This window comes from Entelurus aequoreus, linkage group LG16 (genome assembly GCF_033978785.1).
Source record: "Entelurus aequoreus isolate RoL-2023_Sb linkage group LG16, RoL_Eaeq_v1.1, whole genome shotgun sequence".
NCBI lineage: Eukaryota > Metazoa > Chordata > Actinopteri > Syngnathiformes > Syngnathidae > Entelurus > Entelurus aequoreus.
Window position 1 is genome coordinate 34,481,201 of NC_084746.1, and position 27,736 is coordinate 34,508,936.

General features: G+C 42.8%; 1 protein-coding gene across 1 annotated transcript in view; it reads left to right on the top strand.

Annotated features, from left to right (window-relative positions):
- The first annotated feature begins 19,749 nt into the window (after positions 1-19,749).
- Positions 19,750-27,736, top strand: part of phlpp1 (PH domain and leucine rich repeat protein phosphatase 1) — a 114,545-nt gene continuing 106,558 nt past the window's right edge. The window contains exon 1 of the mRNA XM_062022695.1: positions 19,750-21,610. Within this exon, the coding sequence (XP_061878679.1) occupies positions 20,101-21,610 (1,510 nt within the window). The 5' untranslated portion in view covers positions 19,750-20,100. The remainder of the gene's footprint in view (positions 21,611-27,736) is intronic.

The following is a 27,736-nucleotide window of genomic DNA, read 5'->3' on the forward strand; positions in this document are numbered from 1 at the left end:
CATCATACCTCTTCGGATTGTAAATAATCAAATGTAAATAATCAAATGTAGACACTTTTTCTTATACTTTCTGATCTCTCTCTCTGTGTCCACTACTTGCTGTAGATATCCTACCAAGTCAGTCCTACATTGTTCCAATGTCCATTTCTCTGATGATGCAATTGTTGATGACTGAAGTGTTGTTACCAACCAAACCTAACCCCCCGCCCCCCCTCCATATCCCACACCCCAGATTGTAAATAATGTAAATAATTCAATGTATATACTCTGATGATTATCTTGTGTGATGACTGTATTATGATAATAGTATATATCTGTATCATGAATCAATTTAAGTGGACCCCAACTTAAACAAGTTGAACAACTTATTTGGGTGATACCATTTAGTGGTCAATTGTACGGAATATGTACTTCACTGTGCAACCTACTAATAAAAGTTTCAATCAATCAATCAAAAACGTGGGACACATAGTTTCTGGCATAAAATACATGTTTCTTTTTAAACATGGAATTGAGTCTACTCTGTAGTGTTTGTTCCCACTATATTGGTGTTATTTTATAATATATCAGAAGATGAAATAAATAATAAACCAAATGACAGGATGTTATTAATGTAATTTGCAGAAAATAGCAGGCTGACCAACTCCTCTGCAGGATGACACCGTAAACAATAAGGAAGCTTGAATACAAGTACAACACAACATGTATGGATGATCAAAAACATGTATTCAAATAGGAATGTCGCATGTTACACCAACAACATTTTTGACAATCAAAGCATGATCGTAATAATCCACATGTTGTATCATTGACATCGCTAATAACACGGAAGTGCTGCCGCTGTCTGAACAAGGAACAGAGCTCCGCCCCCGTGCACGCTCGCGTGGCAGGGGACCCAAAATATTTCAGGGATACAGAATTTCGCACGACAGCGGAACTAATTATACAGCGCACATCTGACTTCTGTCATCAAACATGTTCCTACTTCCGGATACAAAGTCGTGAGTGTTTTCTAATCCTGCCAGATTTGGTAACAGACAACGTAGACGACTACTTTTGGACAAATGAGGATTCACAACCTTATTTGTTGAAGCTAAACATGCGGAAGGTGAACTGTTGCTTGTAGAAGTGAGCACGAAGGTAGAAGAGACGTGAGAGGTCGATGACATAGCCGTCCTCCTTGAATTTCCATGAACAAGTCTCCCAGTTCACGTAACTTAGAGTTGTATTATTCAAAATGTCGAGGTAATTGTCTAGCCAAGTGGTTCTCAACCTTTTTTTTAGTGATGTACCCCCTGTGAATATTTTTTTAATTCAAGTACCCCCTAATCAGAGCAAAGCATTTTTGGTTGAAAAAAAGAGATAAAGAAGTAAAATACAGCACTATGTCATCATAGGTATGTGGGCTTGTATTAAGCCTCAGGGAGTTGAACGCCCCTGCCTTGCATAGTTCCGGGTCACCCTTGGGCAAGGTGTAGTACCCGAATGCCCCCCCCATCAGGGTTACGATACCCCCCATGAACTACACTAAAAGAGGATGCGTTACCCGGCCCGGAGGAAGCCCGGGGCCCTCCTCCGGAGCTAGGCCCGGAGGTAGGGCTCGTCAGCGAGCGCCTGGTGGCCGGGCTTGCCACGGAGCCCGGCCGGGCACAGCCCGAAGAAGCTACGTGGACACACCATCTTCTCTGCCACGTGGGCCCACCACCCGCGGTCGGAACCAGTGGGGTCGGGTGCGCTGCCAAGTGGATGGCAGTGAAAGTGGAGGCTCCAGACGGACCAATTCGGGGCAGCAGAGGCTGACTTTCGGGACGTGGAACGTCTCTACGCTGGTGGGGAAGGAGCCTGAGCTGGTGCGAGAGGTGGAGCGCTACCGGTTGGATCTGGTGGGGCTTACCTCTACGCATAGCAAGGGCTCTGAAACCACACTCCTGGACAAGGGATGGACCTTGTTCACTTCTGGAGTTGCTCAGGGCGTGAGGGCACAGGCGGGTGTGGGGATACTCACGAGTCCCCGGCTGAGTGCCTGTACGTTGGAGTTCACCCCAGTGGACAAGAGGGTCGCCTCCCTTCGCCTTAGGGTTGGAGGGGGGAAAACTCTGACTGTTGTTTGTGCATACGCACCAAACAGGAGTTCAGAGTATTCAGCCTTCTTGGATACCTTGCATGGGGTCCTGTATGGGGCACCGGCAGGGGATTCCATAGTCTTGCTGGGGGACTTCAACGCGCACGTGGGCAATGACAGTGATACTTGGACTGGCGTGATTGGGAGGAACGGTCTCCCTGATCTGAACCTGAGTGGTGGATTGTTATTGGACTTCTGTGCTAGTCACGGACTTGCGATAACAAACACCATGTTCAAGCATAAGGATGCTCATAGGTGTACCTGGTACCAGAGCACCCTAGGCCAAAGATCAATGATCGATTTTGTAATCGTATCAGCTGATCTGAGGCCGTATGTTTTGGACACTCGGGTGAAGAGAGGGGCTGAACTGTCAACTGATCACCATCTGGTGGTGAGTTGGGTTAGATGGCGGGGGAAACCTCTGGACAGACCTGGCAAACCCAAGCGTGTAGTGCGGGTGAACTGGGAACGTTTGGAGGAGTCCTCTGTCCGGAAGGACTTCAACTCCCACCTCCGGCGGGACTTCTCTACCATCCCTCTCATCTTAAAACTCATTTGTATACTCTAGCCTTTAAATAGACTCCCTTTTTAGACCAGTTGATCTGCCGTTTCTTTTCTTTTCTTTTCTACTCTGCTCCGGGGTGGACCGCTAGCCTGTCCATCAGATGGGGACATCTCTACGCTGCTGACCCGTCTCCGCTCGGGATGGTTCCCGCTGGCCCCACCATGGACTGGACTTTCGCTGATGTGTTGGACTTTCACAATATTATGTCAGACCCACTCGACACCGAGGATGTCGTTGTGGCTTGTACAGCCCTTTGAGACACTTGTGATTTAGGGCTATATAAATAAACATTGATTGATTGATTGATTGATTGATCCCTGTGGAGGTTGGGGACATTGAACAGGAATGGGCAGTGTTCAAAGCCTCTATTGCTAAAGCTGCAGCTGCGAGCTGTGGCCAGAAGGTCTTAGGTGCCTCAAGGGGCGGTAACCCTCGAACACCCTGGTGGACAGTGGTGGTCAGGGAAGCCGTCCGACTGAAGAAGGAGTCCTACCGGGGTATGTTATCCCAGGGGACTCCGGAGGCAGTTGCAAGGTACCGACGGGCCCGAAGGGCAGCGGCCGTGGCTGTGGACGAGGCTAAGCAGAGGGTGTGGGAGCAGTTCGGGGAATCCATGGAGAAGGACTATCGGGCGGCACCAAAGCTGTTCTGGAAGACCATACGGCACCTCAGGAGGGGGAAGCAGGGAACCATCCAAGCTGTGTACGGCAAGGATGGGACTTTGCTGACTTCAAGTGAGGAAGTCGTAGGGCGTTGGAAAGAGCACTTTGAGGAACTCCTGAACCCAAATACATCAGACACACCCTCCCTGATAGGAGCAGGGCCTGAGGATGATGGGGGATCGACGTCGATCTCTCGGGGTGAAGTCACTGAGGTAGTTAAACAACTCCACAGTGGCAAAGCTCCGGGGGTTGACGAGATCCGTCCAGAAATGCTGAAGGCTCTGGGTGTTGATGGGCTGTCTTGGTTGATACGCCTTTTCAACATTGCGTGGAAGTCTGGGACAGTGCCGAGGGAGTGGCAGACTGGGGTGGTGGTTCCCCTTTTCAAAAAGGGGGACCAGAGGGTGTGTGCTAATTACAGGGGTATCACACTACTCAGCCTCCCTGGGAAAGTTTACGCCAAGGTACTGGAAAGGAGGGTCCGGCCGATAGTCGAACCTCAGATTCAAGAGGAGCAATGTGGATTCCGTCCTGGTCGTGGAACAACTGACCAACTCTTTACGCTTGCGGGAATCCTGGAGAGGGCCTGGGAGTATGCCTATCCAGTCTACATGTGTTTTGTGGATTTGGAGAAGGCGTATGACCGCGTCCCTCGGGAGATCTTGTGGGAGGTGCTGAGGGAGCACGGAGTGAGGGGAACCCTGCTGAGGGCCATCCAATCTCTGTACAACCAAAGCGAGAGTTGTGTCCGGGTGCTTGGATGTAAGTCGGATCCGTTTCCAGTGGGGGTTGGTCTCCGCCAGGGCTGCGCTCTGTCACCTATCCTGTTTGTGATTTTCATGGACAGGATTTCTAGGCGGAGTCGTGGCCATGGCGGAGAGGGTATACGTCTCGGGGGGCTAAAGGTTGCGTCACTGCTGTTTGCAGATGATGTGGTCCTGATGGCACCTTCGGTTCGTGACCTTCAGCTCTCACTGGATCGGTTCGCAGCCGAGTGTTCAGCGGCTGGAATGAGGATCAGCATCTCCAAATCTGAGGCCATGGTTCTCAGCAGGAAACCGATGGTTTGTACAGTCCGGGTAGGGGACAGGACTCTGTCCCAGGTGGAGGAGTTTAAGTATCTCGGGGTCTTGTTCACGAGTGAGGGAAAGATGGAGAAGGAAATCAGCCGGAGAATCGGAGCAGCTGGGGCAGTATTGCAGTCTCTCTGCCGCACTGTTGTGACGAAACGGGAGCTGAGTCAGAAGGCAAAGCTCTCGGTCTACCGAGCTATCTACATTCCTACTCTCACCTATGGTCATGAAGTGTGGGTAATGACCGAAAGAATAAGATCGCGGATACAAGCGGCCGAAATGAGTTTCCTCAGAAGGGTGGCTGGCATCTCCCTTAGAGATAGGGTGAGAAGTGCAGTCACCCGAGAGAGACTCGGAGTAGAGCCGCTGCTCCTTCGCTTGGAAAGGAGCCAGCTTAGGTGGTTCGGGCATCTCGTGCGGATGCCTCACGAGCGTCTCCCTAGGGAGGTCCTTGTTGCACGTCCCACTGGGAGGAGGCCCCCCGGCAGGCCAAGGACCAGATGGGGGGATTACATCTCCTCTCTGGCCTGGGAACGCTTCGGGATTCCCCAGGAGGAAGTCGCAAATGTTGCTCTGGAGAGGGAAGTCTGGGGGTCTTTGCTGGAGCTGCTGTCCCCGCGACCCGATTCCGGATAAGCGGTTGAAGATGGATGGATGGATGGACTATGTCATCAGTTTCTGATTTATTAAATTGTATAACAGTGCAAAATATTGCTAATTTGTAGTGGTCTTTCTTGAACTATTTGGAAAAAAAGATATAAAAATAACTAAAAACTTGTTGAAAAATAAAACAAGTGATTCAATTATAAATAAAGATTTCTACACATAGAAGTAATCATCAACTTAAAGTGCCCTCTTTGGGGATTGTAATAGAGATCCATCTGGATTCATGAACTTAATTCTAAACATTTCTTCACACAAAAATAAATCTTTAACATCAATATTTATGGAACATGTCCACAAAAAATATAGCTGTCAACACTGAATATTGCATTGTTGCATTTCTTTTCACAGTTCTTTTTGACAGACATTTTAGTGAGGGTCAAACCATCATGGCATGGGGGAAACTCTGGGTTTATGGTAATGAATGGAATAGCCTACTTGATTTGATGTTCAGTTTATGAACTTACATTCATATTTTGTTGAAGTATTATTCAATAAATATATTTATAAAGGATTTTTGAATTGTTGCTATTTTTAGAATATTTAAAAAAAATCTCACGTACCCCTTGGCATACCTTCAAGTACCCCCAGGGGTACGTGTACCCCCATTTGAGAACCACTGGTCTAGCCGATCGAAGAGTGATTTTTTGATGATTCCATGGGCAGCATAACACTCACGCAATCTCTTGCATGCTTTGTATAGAGCCAGTCCGGGATGGTTTACATACACTATATTGCCAATAGTATTTGGTCACCCATCCAAATGATCAGAATCAGGTGTCCTAATCACTTGGCCCGGCCACAGGTGTATAAAATCAAGCACTTAGGCATGGAGACAAACATTTGTGAAAGAATGGGCCGCTCTCAGGAGCTCAGTGATTTCCAGCCTGGAACTGTCATAGGATGCCACCTGTGCAACAAATCCAGCCGTGAAATTTCCTCACTCCTAAATATTCCAAAGTCAACTGTCGGCTTTATTATAAGAAAATTGAAGAGTTTGAGAACAACAGCAACTCAGCCACCAAGTGGTAGGCCACGTAAACTGACAAGAGAGGGGTCAGCGGATGTTGAAGCGCATAGTGCAAAGACTTTCTGCACAGTCAGTTGCTACAGAGCTCCAAACTTCATGTGACCTTTCAATTAGCCCATGTACAGTACGCAGAGAGCTTCATGGAATGGGTTTCCATGGCCGAGCAGCTGCATCTAAGCCATACATCACCAAGTCCAATGCAAAGCGTCGGATGCAGTGGTGTAAAGCACGTCGCCACTGGACTCTAGAGCAGTGGAGACGCGTTCTCTGCAGTGATGAGTCATGCTTTTCCATCTGGCAATCTGATGGACGATTTCCATTTTGACTTCAGTCTCTTCCCTGTTTAGCTTAGCTTCTTGGGTAGCGTACAATGCGCGTACTTCGGCGGATTTTGCTTTAGCCCTGACAAGAACTTAAAGTTAAAGTACCACTGATAGTCACACACACACTAGGTGTGGTGAAATTACCCTCTGAATTTGACCCATCCTCTTGTTTCACCCCCTGGGAGGAGAGGGGAGCAGTGAGCAGCAGCGGTGGCCACGCTCTGGAATCATTTTGGTGATTTAACCCCCAATTCCAACCATTGATGCTGAGTGCCAAGCAGGGAGGTAACGGGTCCCATTTTTATAGTCTTTGGTATGACTTGCTGAGGATCCTGACGTATTGCCGCTCCCACTGTCACTTGTCGCCATGTCGGTAACTTAAAAAATCCAGAACTTTTCTCTTTGACTTCCGTGTAGAAACGCGACTCAACACGGAGCCGAACCGGAGTCAATGAAGATAACGTTGTTTTAAGCTTGATCATTTGCTTGTAACATTTCTTCATAGACATGACGGTGAAAAACTTTAAAAAAAAAAGAGATACATTGTTTCTGTTTATATTTGCATAGTAACTCAGTTTTCTCAAATAAATAGTACAAACATATTTTTTTATATGTTTGTACCATGTTGTATCATATATACATGTTTTATTTTTCCCAAGATGGCGCTGCTGTAGTGGCTGCTGGTGGCAGGAGCTCTGTGCTCTTGTGTCATCCTTTTGTGTTCCTGATGTTTCCCTCTGGTTTTCATGTGTTTGTTTTTTTTGCCTTTTGGTTCGGAACCCTTTGGGACTGTGTGACAAGGGGTGGCACTTTCGTGACTTCTGCTGTGCTTTTTTCGGAACTTCTGGATCTGCCTCCCGGGAGCCTTTTGGCCATGGAGACCAGCTGCTGGCTCTCTGCCACACCAGAGTCCGTTAGGAGAGACTGGAGGAGATGCGGATGAAGAGACAGGGCTGTGGAGTTGGCGCTGAGCGCCTAGACGGACAAGCTTCACAGTGTCTTGACTGAATGAGCAGGTATCAAACACCTCGGTCTCCTGAGACGCATCCTCGCTCATCCATGCGGACTGGACACTGGCCGAGAGTTATTGGGCGGCTGAGGGTTGAGTTGGCTCTCTTGATTGCTTTGTTGGGTCTGTTCTTGTCTGTGGCCATACTCCCCCCACCCCAGCAGACGATGGCGTGGAACACCGCAGAAGCCACCACAGTGTATGTTTTTTTTTGTTTTACTTTTGTAGCTGTATGTAGAAATAGCTAGTTGCAAGAGCTCTGCTCTTTTAATGTATTTAATGTCCTTTGCGATGTTTGATGTTTCCCTCTTACACACATGCTTATGTGTAGTATGGCTATGAGGTTTTATTTTATTTTCCTTGGCCTCAGTCTGGACGCCCTCTCCAGGGGCTCAGGCTTAGACTGCATTTTTTGTAATGTTTGTCTGCTCTTGAATGGGATTGTGCTGAAAATCTCAAATTCCCCTCTGGGATTATTAAAGTATTTCTGATTCTGAAACATTTTTTTCATATATAAAATGGAACTGTGATGTCCCAAAGTGTCCAGCAGAGGGCGACTCCCGCCCATCATAATGACTTGAACACGTTGAATCTAATTTGACAATTATATTAAACATGTCATGGCACTAACACTTCTTTAACCCTTTTTTTTTTTTTTACAAGTCTGACATATACTTAACTTGTTGAAGAAAACGTACGGCATTGCTTCTACCCTGCTTCGTGTCGGATGGCAACAAATTAACAACAGAGAAGAGCAACATTGCTCACAGGCGAGTACCGGAAGTCAACCAACAGCAAAATCCCTGGCGGAAGTGACGTCATCAAACTGCTGTTTAGCGGTTATAGCGTACAAGAAAAAAAATCATTTAAATACGAATTAAAGAATTACAGTCACTTTATATGTCTTTACACATTGATAATAAACAACACAAAAGTACTAATAAATAGTTATACAAAAAATATTAAGAATCCGGCTCCGACAAAATAACGCCGTATACGGCTAACTTCCGTCCTCCCTGTGCATTACGTCTAATATTTTGTAACTTGACGATTGATACCTGTTAGCATGCTATCCTTAATAGGCTACCTTTTTTTAAATTTTATTTAGCATATCTTGTAGTCATATACCATGCAGTGTCATACTTTGCTACTTGATGTATGCCAAGGTTAGGAGGCTAGCATTTTAAACACATTTTTCAGACTAATATATTTTGGTTCTTGACGCATGCTAGAGTTCATATTTTAGCATGTTAACATTAGCATGCTAGCTTGTATAGTTTATTTAGCAGTTGAACACCTAAGTGCGGTAAGTGTTGGTATTTCACTAATGCAAACTGGAGGCATTTATTATTGGCATGTTACCATGGTACTGCTGCAGGGTTTCCGCGGTCAATAAAAAGCATTAAGTCATAAAATGGATTTTTGCAAAATAATTAAGGCTTTACATGGCATTAGGACAGTGGTTCTTAACCTTGTTGGAGGTACCGAACCCCACCAGTTTCATATGCGCATTCACCGAACCCTTCTTTAGTGAAAAATAAAAAAAAAAATTTCAAATTCAAGACAAAGTTATATGTTTTTGGTAACACTTTAGTATGGGGAATATATTCTAAGTAACAAAGACTTAAAGGCCTACTGAAATGAATTTTTTTTATTTAAACGGGAATAGCAGATCCATTCTATGTGTCATACTTGATCATTTCGCGATATTGCCATATTTTTGCTGAAAGGATTTAGTAGAGAAAATCGACGATAAAGTTCGCAACTTTTGCTCGCTGATAAAAAAAAAGCCTTGCCTGTACCGGAAGTAGCGTGACGTCACAAGCGGTAGTGCTGCTCACAATTCCCGTTGTTTACAATGGAGTGAGAGAGATTCGGACCGAGAAAGTGATGATTACACCATTAATTTGAGCGAGGATGAAAGATTCATAGATGAGGAACGTTACAGTGAATGACTTGAAAGGCAGTGATGGACGTATCTTTTTTCGCTCTGACCGTAACTTAGGTACAAGCTGGCTCATTGGATTCCACACTCTCTCCTTTTTCTATTGTGGATCACAGATTTGTATTTTAAACCATTTTAGATACTATATCCTCTTGAAAATGAGAGTCGAGAACGCGAAATGGACATTCACAGTGACTGAACATGTAAATACACGATTAATAATTCAGCTTTGCGAAGCTAAAAAAAAAATAGAAGCTACCCTAGCTACGTAGCCAACTTGATAGCAGCAGTCTCGAATGCAGATAGAAACTAAATTAAAAAAAAAACTGACTGGATGGATAGACAGAAGACCAATAATACTATTAAACCATGAACATGTAAATACACGATTAATAATACTCCGCTTGGCGAAGCTAAAAAAAACAGAAGCTAACCTAGCTGCGTAGCCAACGCGATAGCATCAGTCTCAAATGCAGATAGAAACTAAATAAAAAAAAACCTGACTGGATGGATAGACAGAAGATCAATAATACTATTAAACCATGAACATGTAAATACACGATTAATAATATTCCGCTTGGCGAAGCTAAAAAAACAGAAGCTAACCTAGCTGCGTAGCTAAAGCGATAGCGCCAGTCTCAAATGCAGATAGAAACTAAATTTTAAAAAAAACCTGACTGGATGGATCGACAGAAGACCAATAATACTATTAAACCATGAACATGTACATACACGATTAATAATATTCCGCTTGGCGAAGCTAAAAAAACAGAAGCTAACCTAGCTGCGTAGCCAACGCGATAGCATCAGTCTCAAATGCAGATAGAAACTAAATAAAAAAAACCCTGACTGGATGGATAGACAGAAGATCAATAATACTATTAAACCATGAACATGTAAATACACGATTAATAATATTCTGCTTGGCGAAGCTAAAAAAATAGAAGCTAACCTAGCTGCGTAGCTAACTTAGATGCGGCGGCGGGCGTTGTACGCTTTTGACGACACCCCGGCCGCCATCAGAGTCGGCAAGAAACATATATTTCCCCAAAGTTACGTACGTCACATGCACATATCGACACGCACGTACGGGCAATCGATCAAATGTTTGGAAGCCAAAGCTGTACTCACCGTAGTGCGTCTGTTATCCTGCTCAAAACACAACACAACCTCCTGGTGTTGGTGTTGCTGTAGTCCGCTGCTCCACCGGCTCCAACTTTCTTATTTGCAGTCTCCATTGTCCATTAAACAAATTGCTCAATCGCTTTATTAACAAGCGGTAACTGGTTGTAGTTCAAAAAGTAACGCACACACATACACGAGCTGCTGTTAGCCAAAAGTCACGATCACACACACTCAAGTTCTCCGCCAACTCACTCGCGTATGCGCGTTCCCCAAACCCTTAAAGACAGTACACTAATGCAAATATCACGGATATTAACAGTATTGTACTTAGCCGCTAAGACACCGATCGATCCCACCTACAACGTTCTTCTTTGCAGTCTCCATTGTTCATTAAACAAATTGCAAAAGATTCAGAATACTGTGGAATTTTGTCAAAGAAAACAAGAGGCTTTTCTATCGGGTCCGATGGGGTACAACCACTTCCGTTGCTTTTGTGACGTAAAGCGCATAAATCATATCCAAAGGAGTTTTTCAACCGGAAGTGTGGCAGGAATTTTAAAATTGCACTTTATAAGTTATAAGCTGTATTGGCATGTGTTGCAATGTTAAGATTTCATCATTGATATACAAACTATCAGACTGCGTGGTTGGTAGTAGTGGCTTTCAGTAGGCCTTTAATTTAGAGTCATTTGGTAAGGGTTAGGGTTAGGGTTAGAGGGTTAGGGTTATAATAAGGCCATGCCGAATAAGGCATTAATAAGTACTTATTAATGACTAGTTAACATACTTGCCAACCTTGAGACCTCCGATTTTGGGAGGTGGGGGTTGGGGGGCGTGGTTAAGAGGGGAGGAGTATATTTACAGCTAGAATTCACCAAGTCAAGTATTTCATATATCAGTGACGTGCAGTCACTGGAGGCAGGTGAGGCGGGGCCTCACGTGCCATCATGGAAAGAAAAAAAATGTAAAAAGAAAAAAAAAAAATTAAATTGTTATATGTATCCAGTGATTATACTATAAAGTTATTTTCCATTTAACTTCACCAGTTTTAGAATATTTTTATTCAAAATCGCTGAATTTTCACATTTGCCGTTCAAATACTGAGAAGAGACTTGCTGTGATCAGCAGCCAGTTGAGGCACGTCACTGCGTTGAGCCTCAACATGGATTGCGGACTCGGCTAACTGCTGGCCTGCTGTGCAGTGAGACCGTATTGCTATATGAACTATATTATACATTTCCATAGTTTAGTTAGCTGAGGTATATAATGTACAGTGTATTTTGTCAACAACTGTATGTGTGTAACGTATTTCTTGTGCTGAGCAATCATAAAACTGCTGCGAAGACGCACTGGCTGAGGCTCGCCGTAATCCCGCCTCTTGGTGGTAGAGAATGCACTCCCGCCGTAGAATGCACCCCCTGACGGGAGTGTTATATCAACTAAAGCCCACACTTAAACTTTCCACGTGCAAGATTGAAACTATTTAAAAAAGATGTTTAATAAGAAGCCAAAAAGTGCAAAAACAATAATGTTCGTGTTGGAGGAGTTGTGAATGACTGCAGGGCCACAACATTAGGTACACCTGCAGACTGCAGCACGGATTTCATATTTCATTCATTCACAACTCCTCCAACACGAACATTAATGTTTTTGCACTTTTGGGTCAAAATGTTGCATAGAATATGTTTTACAGATCATCTTCAAGCCGCTTTCTGACATTCGCTTCGGGCACCGTTTTGTGGGCGGTCTTATTTACGTGGCTCACCTCCGACAGCGTCTTCTCCCCGTCATCTTTGTTGTAGCGGTGTAGCGTGCAAGGACGGGAGTGGAAGAAGTGTCAAAAGATGGAGCTAGCTGTTTTAATGACATTCAGACTTTACTTCAATCAATAACAGAGCAGCATCTCCTCATCCGCCGGAAATGTGTCCCGTGAAAAAACGTCCGACCGGAACTCTCTAATAACTAAAGTTCCTTGGGTGAATAATGTAAACTCACTACACCGGTATGTTTTAGCGCTTTCATAGCAGACATACTGTAAGTTAGAACTTTACACTACTTTATATTAGAAATGGCAACAGCGGAGGATGAATGTCCCAACACAAGAAGATACAGAAAAATAAAAAGCTTATCGACTACGGGGTCGGCACATACTACGAAGGCGGACGCGCGGAATTTTTCAGGACTTATGCAGATCCCAAATACAGATCAGCAGGTACCAGAAGGTAAGAAAAGTTGGTTTTGCATAATATTGTGAAACAAAACGCCAGATAATATGTCTTACCTTATACACACACCATAATAATACTTGTATGTTGAAGCAAAGTACAAGCTAAAAACCTGAGCGCTTGTGCAACCTTCAAAACAGCAGTCATATACCATACCATACCATACCAACTTTATTTATAAAGCCCTTTAAAAATATTACATAACAAACAGTATGACATTTACAACAGTTTTTAACCGTTGTTCCTTACACTCCCACAAAAGTATTTGATGTGCCTTTGTACACAACATTGTACACACAAACAAACAAATGATTTCCATAAGTTATCACACTTGGCCTTTTTTGATTAATGTCCATGACAATGTTACCTGTCTGAAAGTTTCTCTTCAGTGTGTGGCATTGTAGTCTGGCATGTTTTTGTGAATAGACCGTTGGACTGGATGAGGACAGGCTGAACAGGGTGGTCCTCCTCCCATCTTGTGAGCATTATCCTTGTCCGGGAAATAATCTATTGGGTACAGCTTGTTGTTATTTGGTTGTTTGTTATCTTTGCTTTAGGTCCATTTTTCTTCCCATTATGTCTGTGTTTTTAGATCTTTGATAACCACAAGTTGTGCATCTTGTAGTTAACCTTCAGTTGAATGTGTTTGACTTGTCTCACAGAACTCCACATCAGCTCTCAGAGTCCTTTTCATTTCAGGATCTCCATTAAGTGTCTAGATCTAGAATATCCCTGTCAGGATTGTGTGGTTTTAGTCTTTGGCCCACAGAAGCAACACAATATTATTAGTCACCTTGAGACTCTCCCCCTGGAAACTACTCATCACGTTACAAATCTAGGGGTAATAATGGACTCAGACTTGAACTTTAACAGCCACATTAAGTCAATAATATCAACAGCTCACCTGAAAAACATTGCAAAAATCAGAGGAATAATGTCTAAATCCAACTGAGAAAGACAAATCCAAGCATTTGTCTCCAGCAGGTTAGACTACTGTAATGGCCTTCTACTGGGCTCTTTAAATGAGCTGTAAAGCAGCTGCAGTACATCCAAAATGCTGCTGCTGGAGTCCTGACTAGAACCAGGAAATATGACCATATTAGTCCAATGCTCAGGTCACTGCACTGGCTTCCTGTTGCTCAGAGAATAGACTTTAAAAATAGCTCTTCTTGTTGCCAAAGCACATCTCTGACGCGCTTGAGACATATGAAGCTCGGGGAGTGGTCTCCTGATGGTGCTCAGAGTCAGGAAGAAACATGGTGAGGCTGCGTTTCAGTTTTATGCTCTTAAAATCTGGAATAGACTTCCTGAAGATGTGAGACAGGCCTCAATGTTGACAATGTTCAAATCCAGGCTGAAAATACTTTTATTTAATTGTGCATAAGACAACTGATTTTAATTTGAATTATATTAGTTTTTATGATGGTTTTATTTCATTTTTAATCTGAATTATGATTATTGTATTTTCAATTTTGCCTTTTAATTTTGTAAAGCCCTTTGAATTGCCTTGTGTACGACTTGTGCTCCATAAATAAAGTTACCTTGCCTCATGATGCCACACGGAAATTACTTCTTCTTCGTCTCTTTTTCCTCTGAAATGGAAGGCCATTGCACTGTCACGGGTAGTTTTTGTTTTTTTAAATAACTTTATTTACAAAACAAACATGGCATTACGCATTTTCAAAATGTCAATGCAAATGGGAAAAGTAACAACACATAAAATAAGAACTACAATTTATATGTAAAAACCAAGAGACAAGATGAAAACTAAATGATCAAAAGCCTTTTTATAAAAAAGATTAAGAGTGAATAGTTTAGGTATTTTTGTTTTTTCATAATTTTGAGGATTTTAGATACAAAATAGGACAGTTTTTAAAAGCAATTATATTCTACATACCTTACTGTATGTAGAACTTTGCAAGGCATAACGTGGAGCTACATGAGATTTCTTCTGTTTTGTTTGTGAGAAGCATACCAAATGTTGACATGATGGAAAAACAGATTTTAACCAAGCATAAACATAATTCCAAAATGACTCAACTTAAGTACATTTAAAAAAGTACATGGTCGGTGGTTTCTATGTCAATACAGCAAAATGTACAAATGTTATCCTCTATATCAGAGCTGGGCAAATATTTTGACTCGGGGGCCACATTGAGAAAAAAAACGTGTCGGGGGGGCCAAATTGTGTATGAATGATATATACACATTTAGCTGTAAAAATCTGCAGTACAGTATGTGTGTTTGGGTCCCTTTTTTTAGGAACACTTATACCAATAGTCACAATGTCCGATAGAATTCTAAAAACATTATGACAGAACACCTCGAAAAAACGGAATGGAATTTTACAGTTTTTTTAAACTGAATGGGACACCCAAAATGTACATGTAAATAAAGAAAGTGAGATTTACAATATTTACTATGAACAATAAAACACTGAATATTAACAACATATGAACATTGCTCTTCTTTTATTTCTCAGACCGCTCTGGCTGCAGTGCCCTTTGCTGGTTGTTCAGGGGATTGTATAGGTCACATTTATTTGTGCATTTGGTTTTTGGTAGGAATGTCTCATCAACACAAAAGCAAAAAAGCAATCCACATAGGCAAATTCAATACAAATACAAATACAAAATCAAGCATATTTATATTCAAATCTTAAAAATATATTACAAATACATGTTTATCTATACAAAATTCTTGATTTATTTGTATGTCACATTTTTATATTTATAAATTTTATTTGTATACATTTTCAAATCTCAAAAATATATTTGCAAATACGCATTTATTTATACAAATTATTTATTTATTTGTATATCACATTTGTAATTGTATATTTATTATTATATGCATATATATATTAATATCATATTGATATGTATAAGTTGATGTGAGACAATTCTATTTCCATACACAGTGATGTATAATTGCAACAATTCTATAACAAGCTCTAAATGAAATTTGATGCATCTATTCCACAATAACTACAAATGTACAGACCTAGACTTTGTAATAACAACCCAAAAACTTATAAAAGACATTTTACTTACTTGAATCTGATGAATTCAGTCCATAAATTGAGAGCTTTGCCTTCCGGCTCAGCTCCTTCTTCACCACAACGGATCGATACAGCGTCCGCATTACTGAAGATGCCGCACCAATCCGCATTCCGATCTCACGATCCACTCTTCCCTCACTCATGAACAAGTCTCCGAGGCACTTGAACTCCTCTGTTATATTGTATTTAATTTTTTTTTACCACATTTACATAGTCATTGGGTCCTATCCTATTGTTCAGTCTCACAATGCTATTGGATCGTACATTTGTTTACAAGTCACGCCTTCTGGCCATGAACTCACTCAACATCTCAAGGTTTCCTTCGAACAACATCTATTTGTTTAATTGTTACCGGTCGATCTACGTTCCCATCCTCACCTATGGTCATGAGCTTTGGGTTATGACCGAAAGGACAAGATCAAGGGTACAAGCGGCCGAAATGAGTTTCCTCCGCCGGGTGGCAGGGCTCTCCCTTAGAGATAGGGTGAGAAGCTCTGCCGTCCGGGGGGAGCTCAAAGTAAACCCGCTGCTCCTCCACATCGAGAGGAGACAGATGAGGTGGTTCGAGCATCTGGTCAGAATACCACCCGAACGCCTCCCTAGGGAGGTGTTTAGGGGACGTCCGACCGGTAGGAGGCCACAAGGAAGACCCAGGACACGTTGGGAAGACTATGTCTCCCGGTTGGTCTGGGAACGCCTCGGGATCCCCCGGGAAGAGCTGGACGAGGTGGCTGGGGAGAGGAAAGTCTGGGCTTCCCTGCTTAGGCTGCTGCCTCCGCGACATGACCTCGGATAAACGGAAAAAGATGGATGGATGGATAACAGATTGTTTTTTAGGATGGTTAAAGGTAATGTTGTAATTTTACATCAAAATGTGTTACTTAAGCATTTTTGTCCGTTAATGAAATATTGTGTAAGATTAGTTGTGGAATGAATGGGCAGTGTGGCAGATTTTTAACCAGAAATACGAATTGTTTTGGCAATGCTTTGTGCAATTGTTTAAATCCAGAAAGTGGTGGAATAAACTGAAATTTGTTGCAGAGTTGCTCATAACTAAGTAAGTTACCTTGTGCATCCATCATATATACAACCGACCATCTACTTTTCTGCATCCAACCATCATAAAACAACTTTTGTTCGTGTGTAAGCTTTCACCGGTAGTGACATTGGCAACAGCGACACCCAACGGCTCCTTTCCGAAACTGATTTGTCTGTTCTTCGCTCCTGACTCGGTCTACGCAAGACCGCTGCTGCCCTCTGCAGCTCACTTTGAGTAATTACAGTTCCCAACACAATATTCCCATTGCTATAATATGATACATAACATTCAAACAAAACACAAGTAAATATGCGCTATATATTTTTTTCCAAAATATGTAAATAGAAGCAATTGTTCTCTGTAATTTTCAAACAGTATTTAAGAAATTAAAAAATAACCAAAATGATTATTTAATTTTGTCTTTGATGGAGATTGTCTTTATACATGAATGTATTTTAGGCTGTGGGAAGTTTCCACATCGAGAGGAGCCAAATGAGGTGGTTCGGGCATCTGGTCAGGATGCCACCCGAACAGCTCCCTAGGGAGGTGTTTCGGTCACGTCCGACCGGTAGGAGGCCACGAGGGAAGACCCAGGACACTTTGGGAAGACTCTCATGGCTGGCCTGGGAACGCCTCGGGATCCCCCGGGAGGAGCTGGACGAAGTGGCTGGGGAGAGGGAAGTCTGGGCTTCCCTGCTTAGGCTGCTGCCTCCGCGACCCAACCTCGGATAGGCGGAGAAAGATGGATGGATGGATAGATGGATGGATGGATGGATGGATGGAAGTTTACATAACTCTTTTGTTTTTCTTTGTCATCATTAGTAAACGCAAATATATTTATATCTATCTATCTATCTATCTGTCTATCTGTCTATCTGTCTATCTGTCTATCTATCTATCTGTCTATCTATCTATCTATCTATCTATCTATCTATCTATCTATCTATCTATCTATCCATCTATCCATCTATCCATCTATCCATCTATCCGTCTATCTATCTATCTATCTATCTATCTATCTATCTATCTATCTATCTATCTATCTATCTATCTATCTATCTATCTATCTATCTATCTATCTATCTATCTATCTATCTATCTATCTATCTATCTATCTATCTATCTATCTATCTATCTATCTATCTGTCTATCTGTCTATCTGTCTATCTATCTATCTATCTGTCTGTCTGTCTGTCTGTCTGGACGTCCGTCCGTCCGTCTGTCTATCTATCTATCCATAAACCAACGCGTGAACCAAGTATAGTGATGATAAATAAACATAAAAGTGGTTTTGGGTTCCTAGGTCACATGACTTAAAAGGTATCGACCAAATATTTCACAAATATACACAAATCTGGAAAAAAACATGTGAGCCAAATATAGTTAAAGTTAAAGTTAAAGTACCAATGATAGTAATGATGAACAAACGTTATAAAAGTGATTTTGGGTTTTTAGGTCACATGACTATAAGCTATTGACGATTGAAATTTGCTGAATTTTAAAAATAAAAATAAATAAATATCTGGGAAAACAACAATGTGTGAGCCAAGTATAGTAATGATAAACAAACAATATTCTTCTTGTTTTATGGCAGGGCACTCAACGTTAAAGGTGAAGTGAATTATATTTATATAGCGCTTTTCTCAAGTGACTCAGCGCTTTACGTAGTGAAACCCATGATCTAAGTTACATTTAAACCGGGTGGCACTGGGTGTATAGGATAGTGGTTTGGGTTTTTTAGATCACATGACTAAAAAGCTATTGACGATTGAAAGTTGCTAAAAAATAATAAATAAATAATTAAATAAATAGTAAGTAATGATGAACAGACAATATTTTTCCTGTTGTTTTATGGCAGGGCACTCAATGTTAAAGATGCAAATGAAAGTGATTTGTTTTATTCAGGTCACATGACTAAAAAGCTATTGACGATTGAAAGTTCCATCCATCCATCCATTGCCTACCGCTTGTCCCTTTCGGGGTTGCGGGGGGTGCTGGAGCCGCTGCTGCATTCAACATTCACACTCACACTCACACACTAGGGGCAATTTGATAAATAAATAAAAAAATCTGGAAAAAACAGTGCGTGAGCCAAGTATAGTATCGATGAACAAACAATATGAAAGTGGTTTGGGTTTTTTAGGTCACATGACTAAAAAGCTATTGGCGAGGAAATTGTCCTCCTTGAGCTACTGACAAGTAATTTACTGACAGTCCCTTAACCACACGAGTCAGCACCGGCTAACACCCGCGGCATAAACTTTTATTTTTTTTATTGAACAAAAAACATACATTTATACTGCACACAAAAGTCAAGGCACTTTCAACTCAACCACCAATCTACACATCAGGTTGAGCAAATCACGACATCAGCAAAACATGTCAAGGTAAGAAAACAAAAGCAAATACAGATAGAGTATCAAATATTAACAAATAATAATAATAAAACTTTTTTTTTAAGACAAAAAGGGCTATCTAAATCACTTTTAAAAAAGGTTTTAACAAAGATATCAATTTAAGAGTTTTTGTACTCTTAATCATCCTCCAAGATTTGATTGATATTTGTAAACCATTAAGCCAATTAGAAAATGTAGGCCTTACTTTCATAAATCGACATTTATGTAGAAACATTTTTGCCTGTAGCATAATAATGTTGACAAACATTGCTAAGTTACAGTCGTTTATTAAAATACCAAATGTGAACTCTTCTACATCCGTGGCTTAAGCTTCCATTGCCGGCGGGCTGACTGTTGAATGTCTGTTGACTATCCAACTTGAAACTAACTTCAGCTCGGTCTGTTCTCATGGGAGATGTAGTTTTCAAGCCTCCCCCACAGCTGCGTCACACGGAACAATTGCACTACTTTTCCCACAATGCACCACGTTGTTGTGAGGAGACGCCATCTTGAGTCCTCCTCATGAATTATACATCAAGCCAAGGTTTGCGTAGGAGGTCGGCCGACGTTCATTGCATATTCGAGCAGTGTATTTCTGTCCAAGCGGGACGCAGAGTCACGTCTCCGCCCTGATATGTCCCTGCGCGCACTGCCTCTTCCTTTCGCAGCGACTTTCATCGGTTAAAAAATGTTCCCTCGGATCGACGGAGGAAGGAGAGGAGTGGATGACTACAAGCGGAACAAGTGAGCGACGCCGCCCGGTTTGGTGGGGATTGACTTTGGTTTTTAAATGTAGACGCGGTCGGCGCTACCGAGTGCGCACTGTTATTTATCCCGAGAAGGGCACTTCTCGTTGGCGGACATGGAAAGTGTTCAGGCTACAGCTGACGAAAGCGACAAGGTAATAAAGAAGCCCAGCGGCCGCCGGACTCCGGCGGACGGCGGCGGCGGGCATCTCGCTCCCTCCCCCGTGGACGCGAAGAATGGGTACGGTCTTTCCCACGCCACCCCCACGAGCAGAATGGCGGCGTTTAACGGCCGAGGATTAACCGGCAACTCCGGCTCCCTACTGCTAAGACGCAGGCGCTTGAAGAGGAACCTCAGCGCCGCCACGGCAGTGTCCGGCAGCGCCGCCTCCTCCTCGGCTGTCACCGCCGCCGCCAAGATGAGCTCGGCCATGTCCTCTGCGTCTCTGCACACACGGAGTCTGGACCGCAAAACTCTCCTCAAGCACCGGCAGAACATGCAGCTTCAAACGTCCGATCGCGAGTGGGTTCGAGCCGATCTCCACCGGGGCGCCATCCACGTCTACGACAGACTGACGTCCTCGTATCCCAGGCCGGTGCTGTGCACCGCGGACACCACAGCCGGCGAGGTCGCCCTTCGCCTGAGCAAACTCTGCGGCAAGTCGTGCTCTGTTATGCGCATTTTCAGCAAAGACAACCCCAAGATGGACCAAAATGGCAACTGCAGCGTCAAATATGAGTACAATTACAATCTGTGCAAGGTCAACGAAGACCTCACCATCAAATATGACCACTTGTCCGGCCTGGTAGCCACAGATTTAGGAGGTCGCACCAGTGACAAGATGAGACTGCTGCTCATGACTAATGCAGAAGAGCGGCAACAGGATGGAAAACTTTTCAGCCCTGAATCAGAGTCCCAAGACAACATAACTTGCTCACTGTCCGATTTAAATTTGAACTCCAACATGGATACCCTTAATGATGATGACTCAGAGCACAGGAACGGGGTGGACAGCTACGGGCTGAATTCTGGCTCGGACGTGGAGAGCAGCGCGTTTGACGACCTGAGTTCAGGGGCCCGACTAAGCGAGCACAGGGACTCTCTCAGCGATGACATGATCTTGGGGACGGATGCGTCTATCCTCAGCCCGTCGTTCGACAGCGCCACAGAAGGCCACGATATGTACGGCAGTTCTTCGGACGAGCTGGAGCTGGACTGCCCTGTGTCCAGCCTGGATCCCATCAACCAGCTCCGCAGCAATGGTGCCAGCTACAAGCAGTGCGGCACCGGTCGTAAAGATGTGACGAACGGCCTGCCGACCAGCAGCAGCGCTGGTTCCTTGTCCAGGGATAGCTCCACGGGGAACACACCTGACATCCAGGACCCAGACAGCGGTACTGGCAAATCGCAGCTGACCTCTGACCAGTATAGAAGTTCCTGCGATGAGTCCATCCCCACTTTGTATGTTCAGCTGCACGGCGAAGCAGTCAGGAGGCTTAGCCCAGAAGAGAGGCCCCTGCAGATCCAGAATGACTTTCTCTTTAAGCTTGGATTTAAGGACCCTTGGAGAGTTCAAGAGGAAGGGCTTAACACAGAAATGGGCTCCCTGTTACGTTTCTATGCAGGTATGATTTTTCATGTGCTGTGATGTTTTCTTTCACACTGAGAGGATACATTAGATTTGACTGTAGAGCTTAGTTGTAGCATGTTGTTAGCAAGTGTCCAGTCGAGTCCAAACAGGATGTTTTGATTGGTGTGCAGTAGTAAGACTCAGAACAAGGTTTCCCTTTATTGTTTGTATTGTTTTCTTCCGGCCCGAGCGCCTTACTGCGCTCCCATGGTCACGCATGACATCACCACAAAGCCACTGCCACAACTTATGGCGCTCCGACATGGGGGCCCTGTCCAGTTTCGGCCCCATTATTATCCCCCATAAAAAGGCTGAATGCCTTTGTGGTTGGATGGAGAGTAGGCTGGGGGCAGTATGGCTGAACCCCTCTCAGTCGAACCTCCGTGGTCATTGAGATGCTGTGCAGGGCCTGTCCCACTAGCCTGCAAGCACCAACACTGTCACAGTAACTAACTTCCTGCCAAGCTCGAGAAGATTTGCTCTTCCGAATGTGTCCACATGCTTAGGCTCTATTTCGAGCTTTTTGTCCCCGAACCTGAGGTCAAATCGCATGACACATGAGATTGTCACATGGGAGCCTGCTACAGTCTACTGTCACACAAATGTCAGGTGATTTGTCGAGCATTTAAAAAAAAAAGAGTGCTTTACAAATACTTGTAGCAAGTGCTGTCAAAATTCCTTCATCATGCCTCAGCGTCGTCAACTCTTTTGGCGCACGCATCCTCCTCGTGTCTCATGACCGCAACATCTCAGTATAGAGCCAGGAAGGAATTCCTTTAAGTTACACTCAAAGATAAACTACCCATACTGTAAGAACGAAAGAACAACACAACCGTACTGGTAACACTGTGACGCACTGCTTCTACAAAGCAAAAATTGAACTTGGCACATATGCGATTTGTTGCTTTTCCATTGTCAGAAGTTGTAGTTGTAGAAGTATTCCAGACTAACACTTTTTAGCACCTTTTCAGAGCTGTAGTTCAAAGCCGTATGTCTTGTTTACAGATTATGACAGTGCACATCCTTTCTTTGTTAACCCTCTGTGGACATTAGATTTTGATTATGTTCAAAGCCCGACAGGACATAAAAGCCCTTTTAAGTTTTTGAAAGGCATAAAAACATTTCGTAAAAAAGGTTTGAATCAGTTTTTTGCTCAAATTTGACAAAAAAATCAAAAATGTAAAATAGAGTTGCAACGATTATTTGATTAAAAATAGATAGAAAAATATGATGTTTCTTCGAATAATTGGAACCTATACTTTGACATAGTTTCCACCTGACCATTGTAATAAGAGAGCACATGAGCGGCAACTTCAATGTCGATGGTATGCGTCTATTAGGAAAAAAAAAAGAAAGTTATGGTTCCCTGAAAAATCATTGTTTATTTCAACACTAATTTCCCTGGAAAATGCATGGAAGTTATAAAGTGTTGATAAACATTCTGATTTTATTTAATCCATCCATTCATTTTCAAGATAATCTTATTCATCTCACCATACTTCACCAATTATTATTTATTTATTTTGTTTTTATTACTTATGGAGTATATTGTGAGTAAATTGAGAACAGGAAGTGAACAAAAGTTTAACAACTGCTATGTAAAGGAAAAGAGGTAGGATTAAATAAGCTCTGCTTCTTCCTACTCCTTTTCGAACATGTTGAATAGAGAAACTGGTAATTGTGACGTATCATGCTGTATGCATGCATGTTCCAAATAAACTCAAACTCAACCTCAACCTCAAACTCAAAGCTCCAGGGAGCCACTAAGGCGGCACTAAAGAGCCGTATGCGGCTCTAGAGCTGCGAGTTGCCGACCCCCGGTTGAGACTTTTTGGATTACATTGAAGTTTTTTTTATTCTTTTCTTATCATGAAATATCAAACACATGTAGAGAGAGCGATAGCAATACTGTCGGCCACGCTGCACGTCAGTCAGGCGCCCGTGCCTGTAAATCCAGGAGAAACACTGCAATGTCACGCAGCTACAATGTCACGGTATTTACGGCACATCGCTCTCATGCTGCTGTATTTCACCATGCAGTCTGTTTGAAGTGCACGCAGTGATCTACTGGTGTTTTATGGCACGTTCATGCACGGAGCTTCTTCCCATGTCGTTGGAGGATGGAGGCGGCCGACAAATAAAAAAACCCATGACGCACCTCTGAAGGCGACGCCTCCAGGTCCCATGTGAAATGGCTTAACTGTGGTCACCTGAGTGCTCACTCCTCCCCACTTAACAGGACTCCACTCTGCACACAAGGCCTTAATGCTTATTCAGCAGCGCACACAGGGACATTGAATTGCACTTTCATACCAGTCTTTCCAGCGTGCGCTTTCTTTCGCATGGCCCCTGTTGAAAGCATGCGCGGAATGTACGCTGGCTCCTCTAGAATGTCAAGCATGTGCTGCAGAGGAAGTTCAGCGAGATGGAGGGAGTGTCTTTACACATGTTGGGCCTGCTTTGAATGGCTGTCCAGGCCAGATAGTGGAGACAGTCAGCTTCAGCTGACTTTCTGGCTGACTCTCAGGCGCAGCTGCCACAACTGTAGCCCTCGGCCAAACTGAGGGCCTCCTTGTCTGCAGAGACCTTTGATACAGGAAGTCCAGTATCTATTGTATTATTGCTATGTGGCTCAATAAGAGCACTGTGCGGTTGTTCTTTTTTTTTTTTTGTGTTTCACTTTTTAGTTCAGGGTGTCCTTGGATTGATCTCTACACAGGGCAGGTCGACTTTGATTTTTCAAAGAAAAGGCGAAGGAATGTTCCGAATCAGATGATGTTGTTTTGATGTGACCAGCTGCAAGAATTCACTTTTGCTCCGCGTAGAAACATGCAAACAGAAAAACACGCACATGTACCGAGGTCCGCCTCGATCAAAGGGCCGCTGTCCTCTTTGGCAGGCTGACGAGTGCTCCTCTTAGAGCTTGCCCACACAGAAGCCTGTTGTAGTACTCAGCAAGCATTATTAGGCGTTTCAGGGCAGGGGACAAGAGCGCACACAATGATTACATATTAATACACACATTATTCATTGCTTGATTCCTCCGAATATTTTAGACAAGCTAAGCAGGATCTAACTACAGGTAGTAGTCAGATGCTTTAGCATGTACAGTACAGGCCAAACGTTTGGACACACCTTCTCATTCAATGTGTTTTCTTTATTTTCATGACTAGTTACATTGTAGATTGTCACTGAAGGCATCAAAACTATGAATGAACACATGTGGAGTTATGTACTTTACAAAAAAAGGTGAAATAACTGAAAACATGTTTTATATTCTAGTTTCTTCAAAATAGCCACCCTTTGCAGCGATTATTGCTTTGCACACTCTTGGCATTTGCTCGATGAGCTTCAAGTGGTAGTCACCTGAAATGGATTTCACATCACAGGTGTGCTTGAAGCTCATCGAGAGAATGCCAAGAGTTTTTTTTTGTTAAGTACATAACTCCACTTGTATTCATTCATAGTTTTCATGCCTTCCGTGACAATCTACAATGTAAATAGTCATGAAAATAAAGAAAACGCATTGAATGAGGAGAAGGTGTGTCCAAACTTTTGGCCTGTACTGTATGATGTTTGTTTGTTATCCAGCATGAGGGATGATCATTGGCCCGCAACACCTCCCTGTTGGACTGTGCAGTAGCCTGATAGATACCACAGGACAAGTGCCTTTAACATTTTAACCCATACGGTACCGCTGCACCTGGTATCAACCAAATTGATTCGATTTTGATTCATATGGTTCTAAATACATCGATTACAACTTAATAATGACAGTTAAATATTGAAAATGTCTCATCTGTTACGTAATACAAATGTACTTAGTTTTCTTTTTCACCATTAACCACTTTGGATAGTTTAAACTCTTAAAAGTCTCAAAAGTATTGTAACATTTATTACTACAAATTGCATTAAGGTGTGGCTTCTTGAAGGGCAAAATAATAATGGTAAATAAGTAAGCTATTCCTCTGAGACTCGTATTTTGTTAGCAAAGTTGGACAGGATTTAACGCACAGCGATCATTTTTTTGAGAGGGTAGGAAGTGTGCGCTTTCCTTTTTCGGCGCACTTGGCGACCAGGGAGATGGAAATGGAAACAAAAGTACCCACAGGATACAGTTTCCACCGTCTCTTCAGTGTTGATCTTACAAGACTCAAAGTTACAGATATAATCAATAATAATGTTTTGTACCAGATTGTTTGTTGTTTGTAGTTAACATTAGCATAGTCAATGCGAAACTGCTACCGGGTGCGGGAGTGGGGTTATCGATCGTGCGCTTTGTGAATTGACATGGCAGAATTGAAAAGCTATCGATACATTATCGATCAAATTGATAATTTTACACAGCCCTACTCAACCGTACCAATATTTTGGTACTTGTGTGTTCATGTGGTAATAAATATTATTTGGAGGAACCAAGCTGATGATGATAAATAATGCAAGTTAAAATGCCAAGCTAATGTCATACGCTCCAGCTCATCTGCGACTATAACGAGGACAAGTTGTATAGAAGATTGATGGATAGATATGGCCTAATACAGTGTGTCTTAACCATAAGGCAGGGGCCCGTTGTTGGGTCGCCAAAAAATGTTTCTCAGCCGTGGTCCGTATGGGCCGCAGCAGTACCCAGCTGACACACATCTGACAGGCGATTTAGATGCACATGTTGTTGTTTTTTTTAAAATAATGCAATGAGGAGCATTTTTATGATATTTGAGCTGTTTTTCTAACTTTTTATAACTAATAGTATGTAAATAATAGACTATATACAGTACATCCATTCATACAATATATCACTTGAATTTGTTTTCATGCTAAAAAAATAACTTATTTTGAAGGTGTGGCGGCATTAATCTTGCTCTGGCGTTGCGCCACAATCGTTTACATGTAGTGTAAACCCTGAACTTAATGGCAACGACTACTTCCTGGCCAAGGCAACACACTGTAGTCAACACTACTGCCATCTGACGTCTTATATAATACAGCACAATGCTTGCAAATGAGACACGTAAGTGTAAGAAAACAAGATAACAACAGGACAACACAGCTAAGTATTAAATGTTAAATGAAAAAAAAATTGAATCTATTTAAAACAAATGTTCCGAAAATTGGTACCGTGGAGTGCCGGTATGGATTCAAATGCACTGCAAACACAATTTATAAACTGACCTGTAGATCCATAGATTTAACAGGATTTTCCTACATTCCACGTTCTGGTTTAATCTCCCATGCAGTGTAAAGAATAGCTTACAGTTTGGTGTCACACGGTAATGAGATTTAACAGAGGAGGTCTATTATTCGTCAGGTAATAAAGCTGTACATTGCTCGGATGGCTCGCTTCCCAAACGTAACAGTAACATAGCTGTGTGTGTGTGTGTGTGTGTGTGTAGACTTGCAAGAAAAGGGAATGACATTCTGAACCCTAACACACATTGGCACCAGCTTTCCCAATAGGCCAGGGACCTTGAGTTCTTTACCAAGCCAAAGCGGTGCGCTAAATAATTTAGATTCATTAGCCTACTCAGCTTTGCAAACACATCGCATCCGAGCATGCCAGCACTTCAGCGCAGCCGTTGCGTTTTGCTCTCTACTCACACTTATTAAAGTTCTCTAGCTCTTTAATTGCACTTTCTTGTAACGGTTTGGCCTCCTTTTTTATGGGCAAAATTAATGACCACTGGCGAAAACCGGCCTAGAAACCATCAAGGTATTAATGCCTGTTCAGCGCCATGCAGGTTTTATAGCCGTGCTTCTGTGAAGTCGGACTAGATGAGTTTTAAAAAGGCTTTTCAAGTAAATCCCATGTTTGCAGCACTTGGCAAGAGTAAAATTGTTTATGCGAAACTAATAGAAGCTGAGCTATCTGATGAAACGTAGCCCTGCACAAATTTCACCTGCTTGTTACAGCTGTAGAATTGTCATTTTTATTGCACCATGATTTGTTCTTCTCCAAACATATTTGAAATGTATTACTATTGGCTTGTTGCTGTTGTGATGCACATTTGCACACAATAAGTATTCGCTTTATTGCCTTGTGCAGCCTGTTCTCGCATTTGGCCACATGTGCTGGTGATGGGTATACACAATAGGTCTCCTTAAGACCAATATCAATATGGCCAAA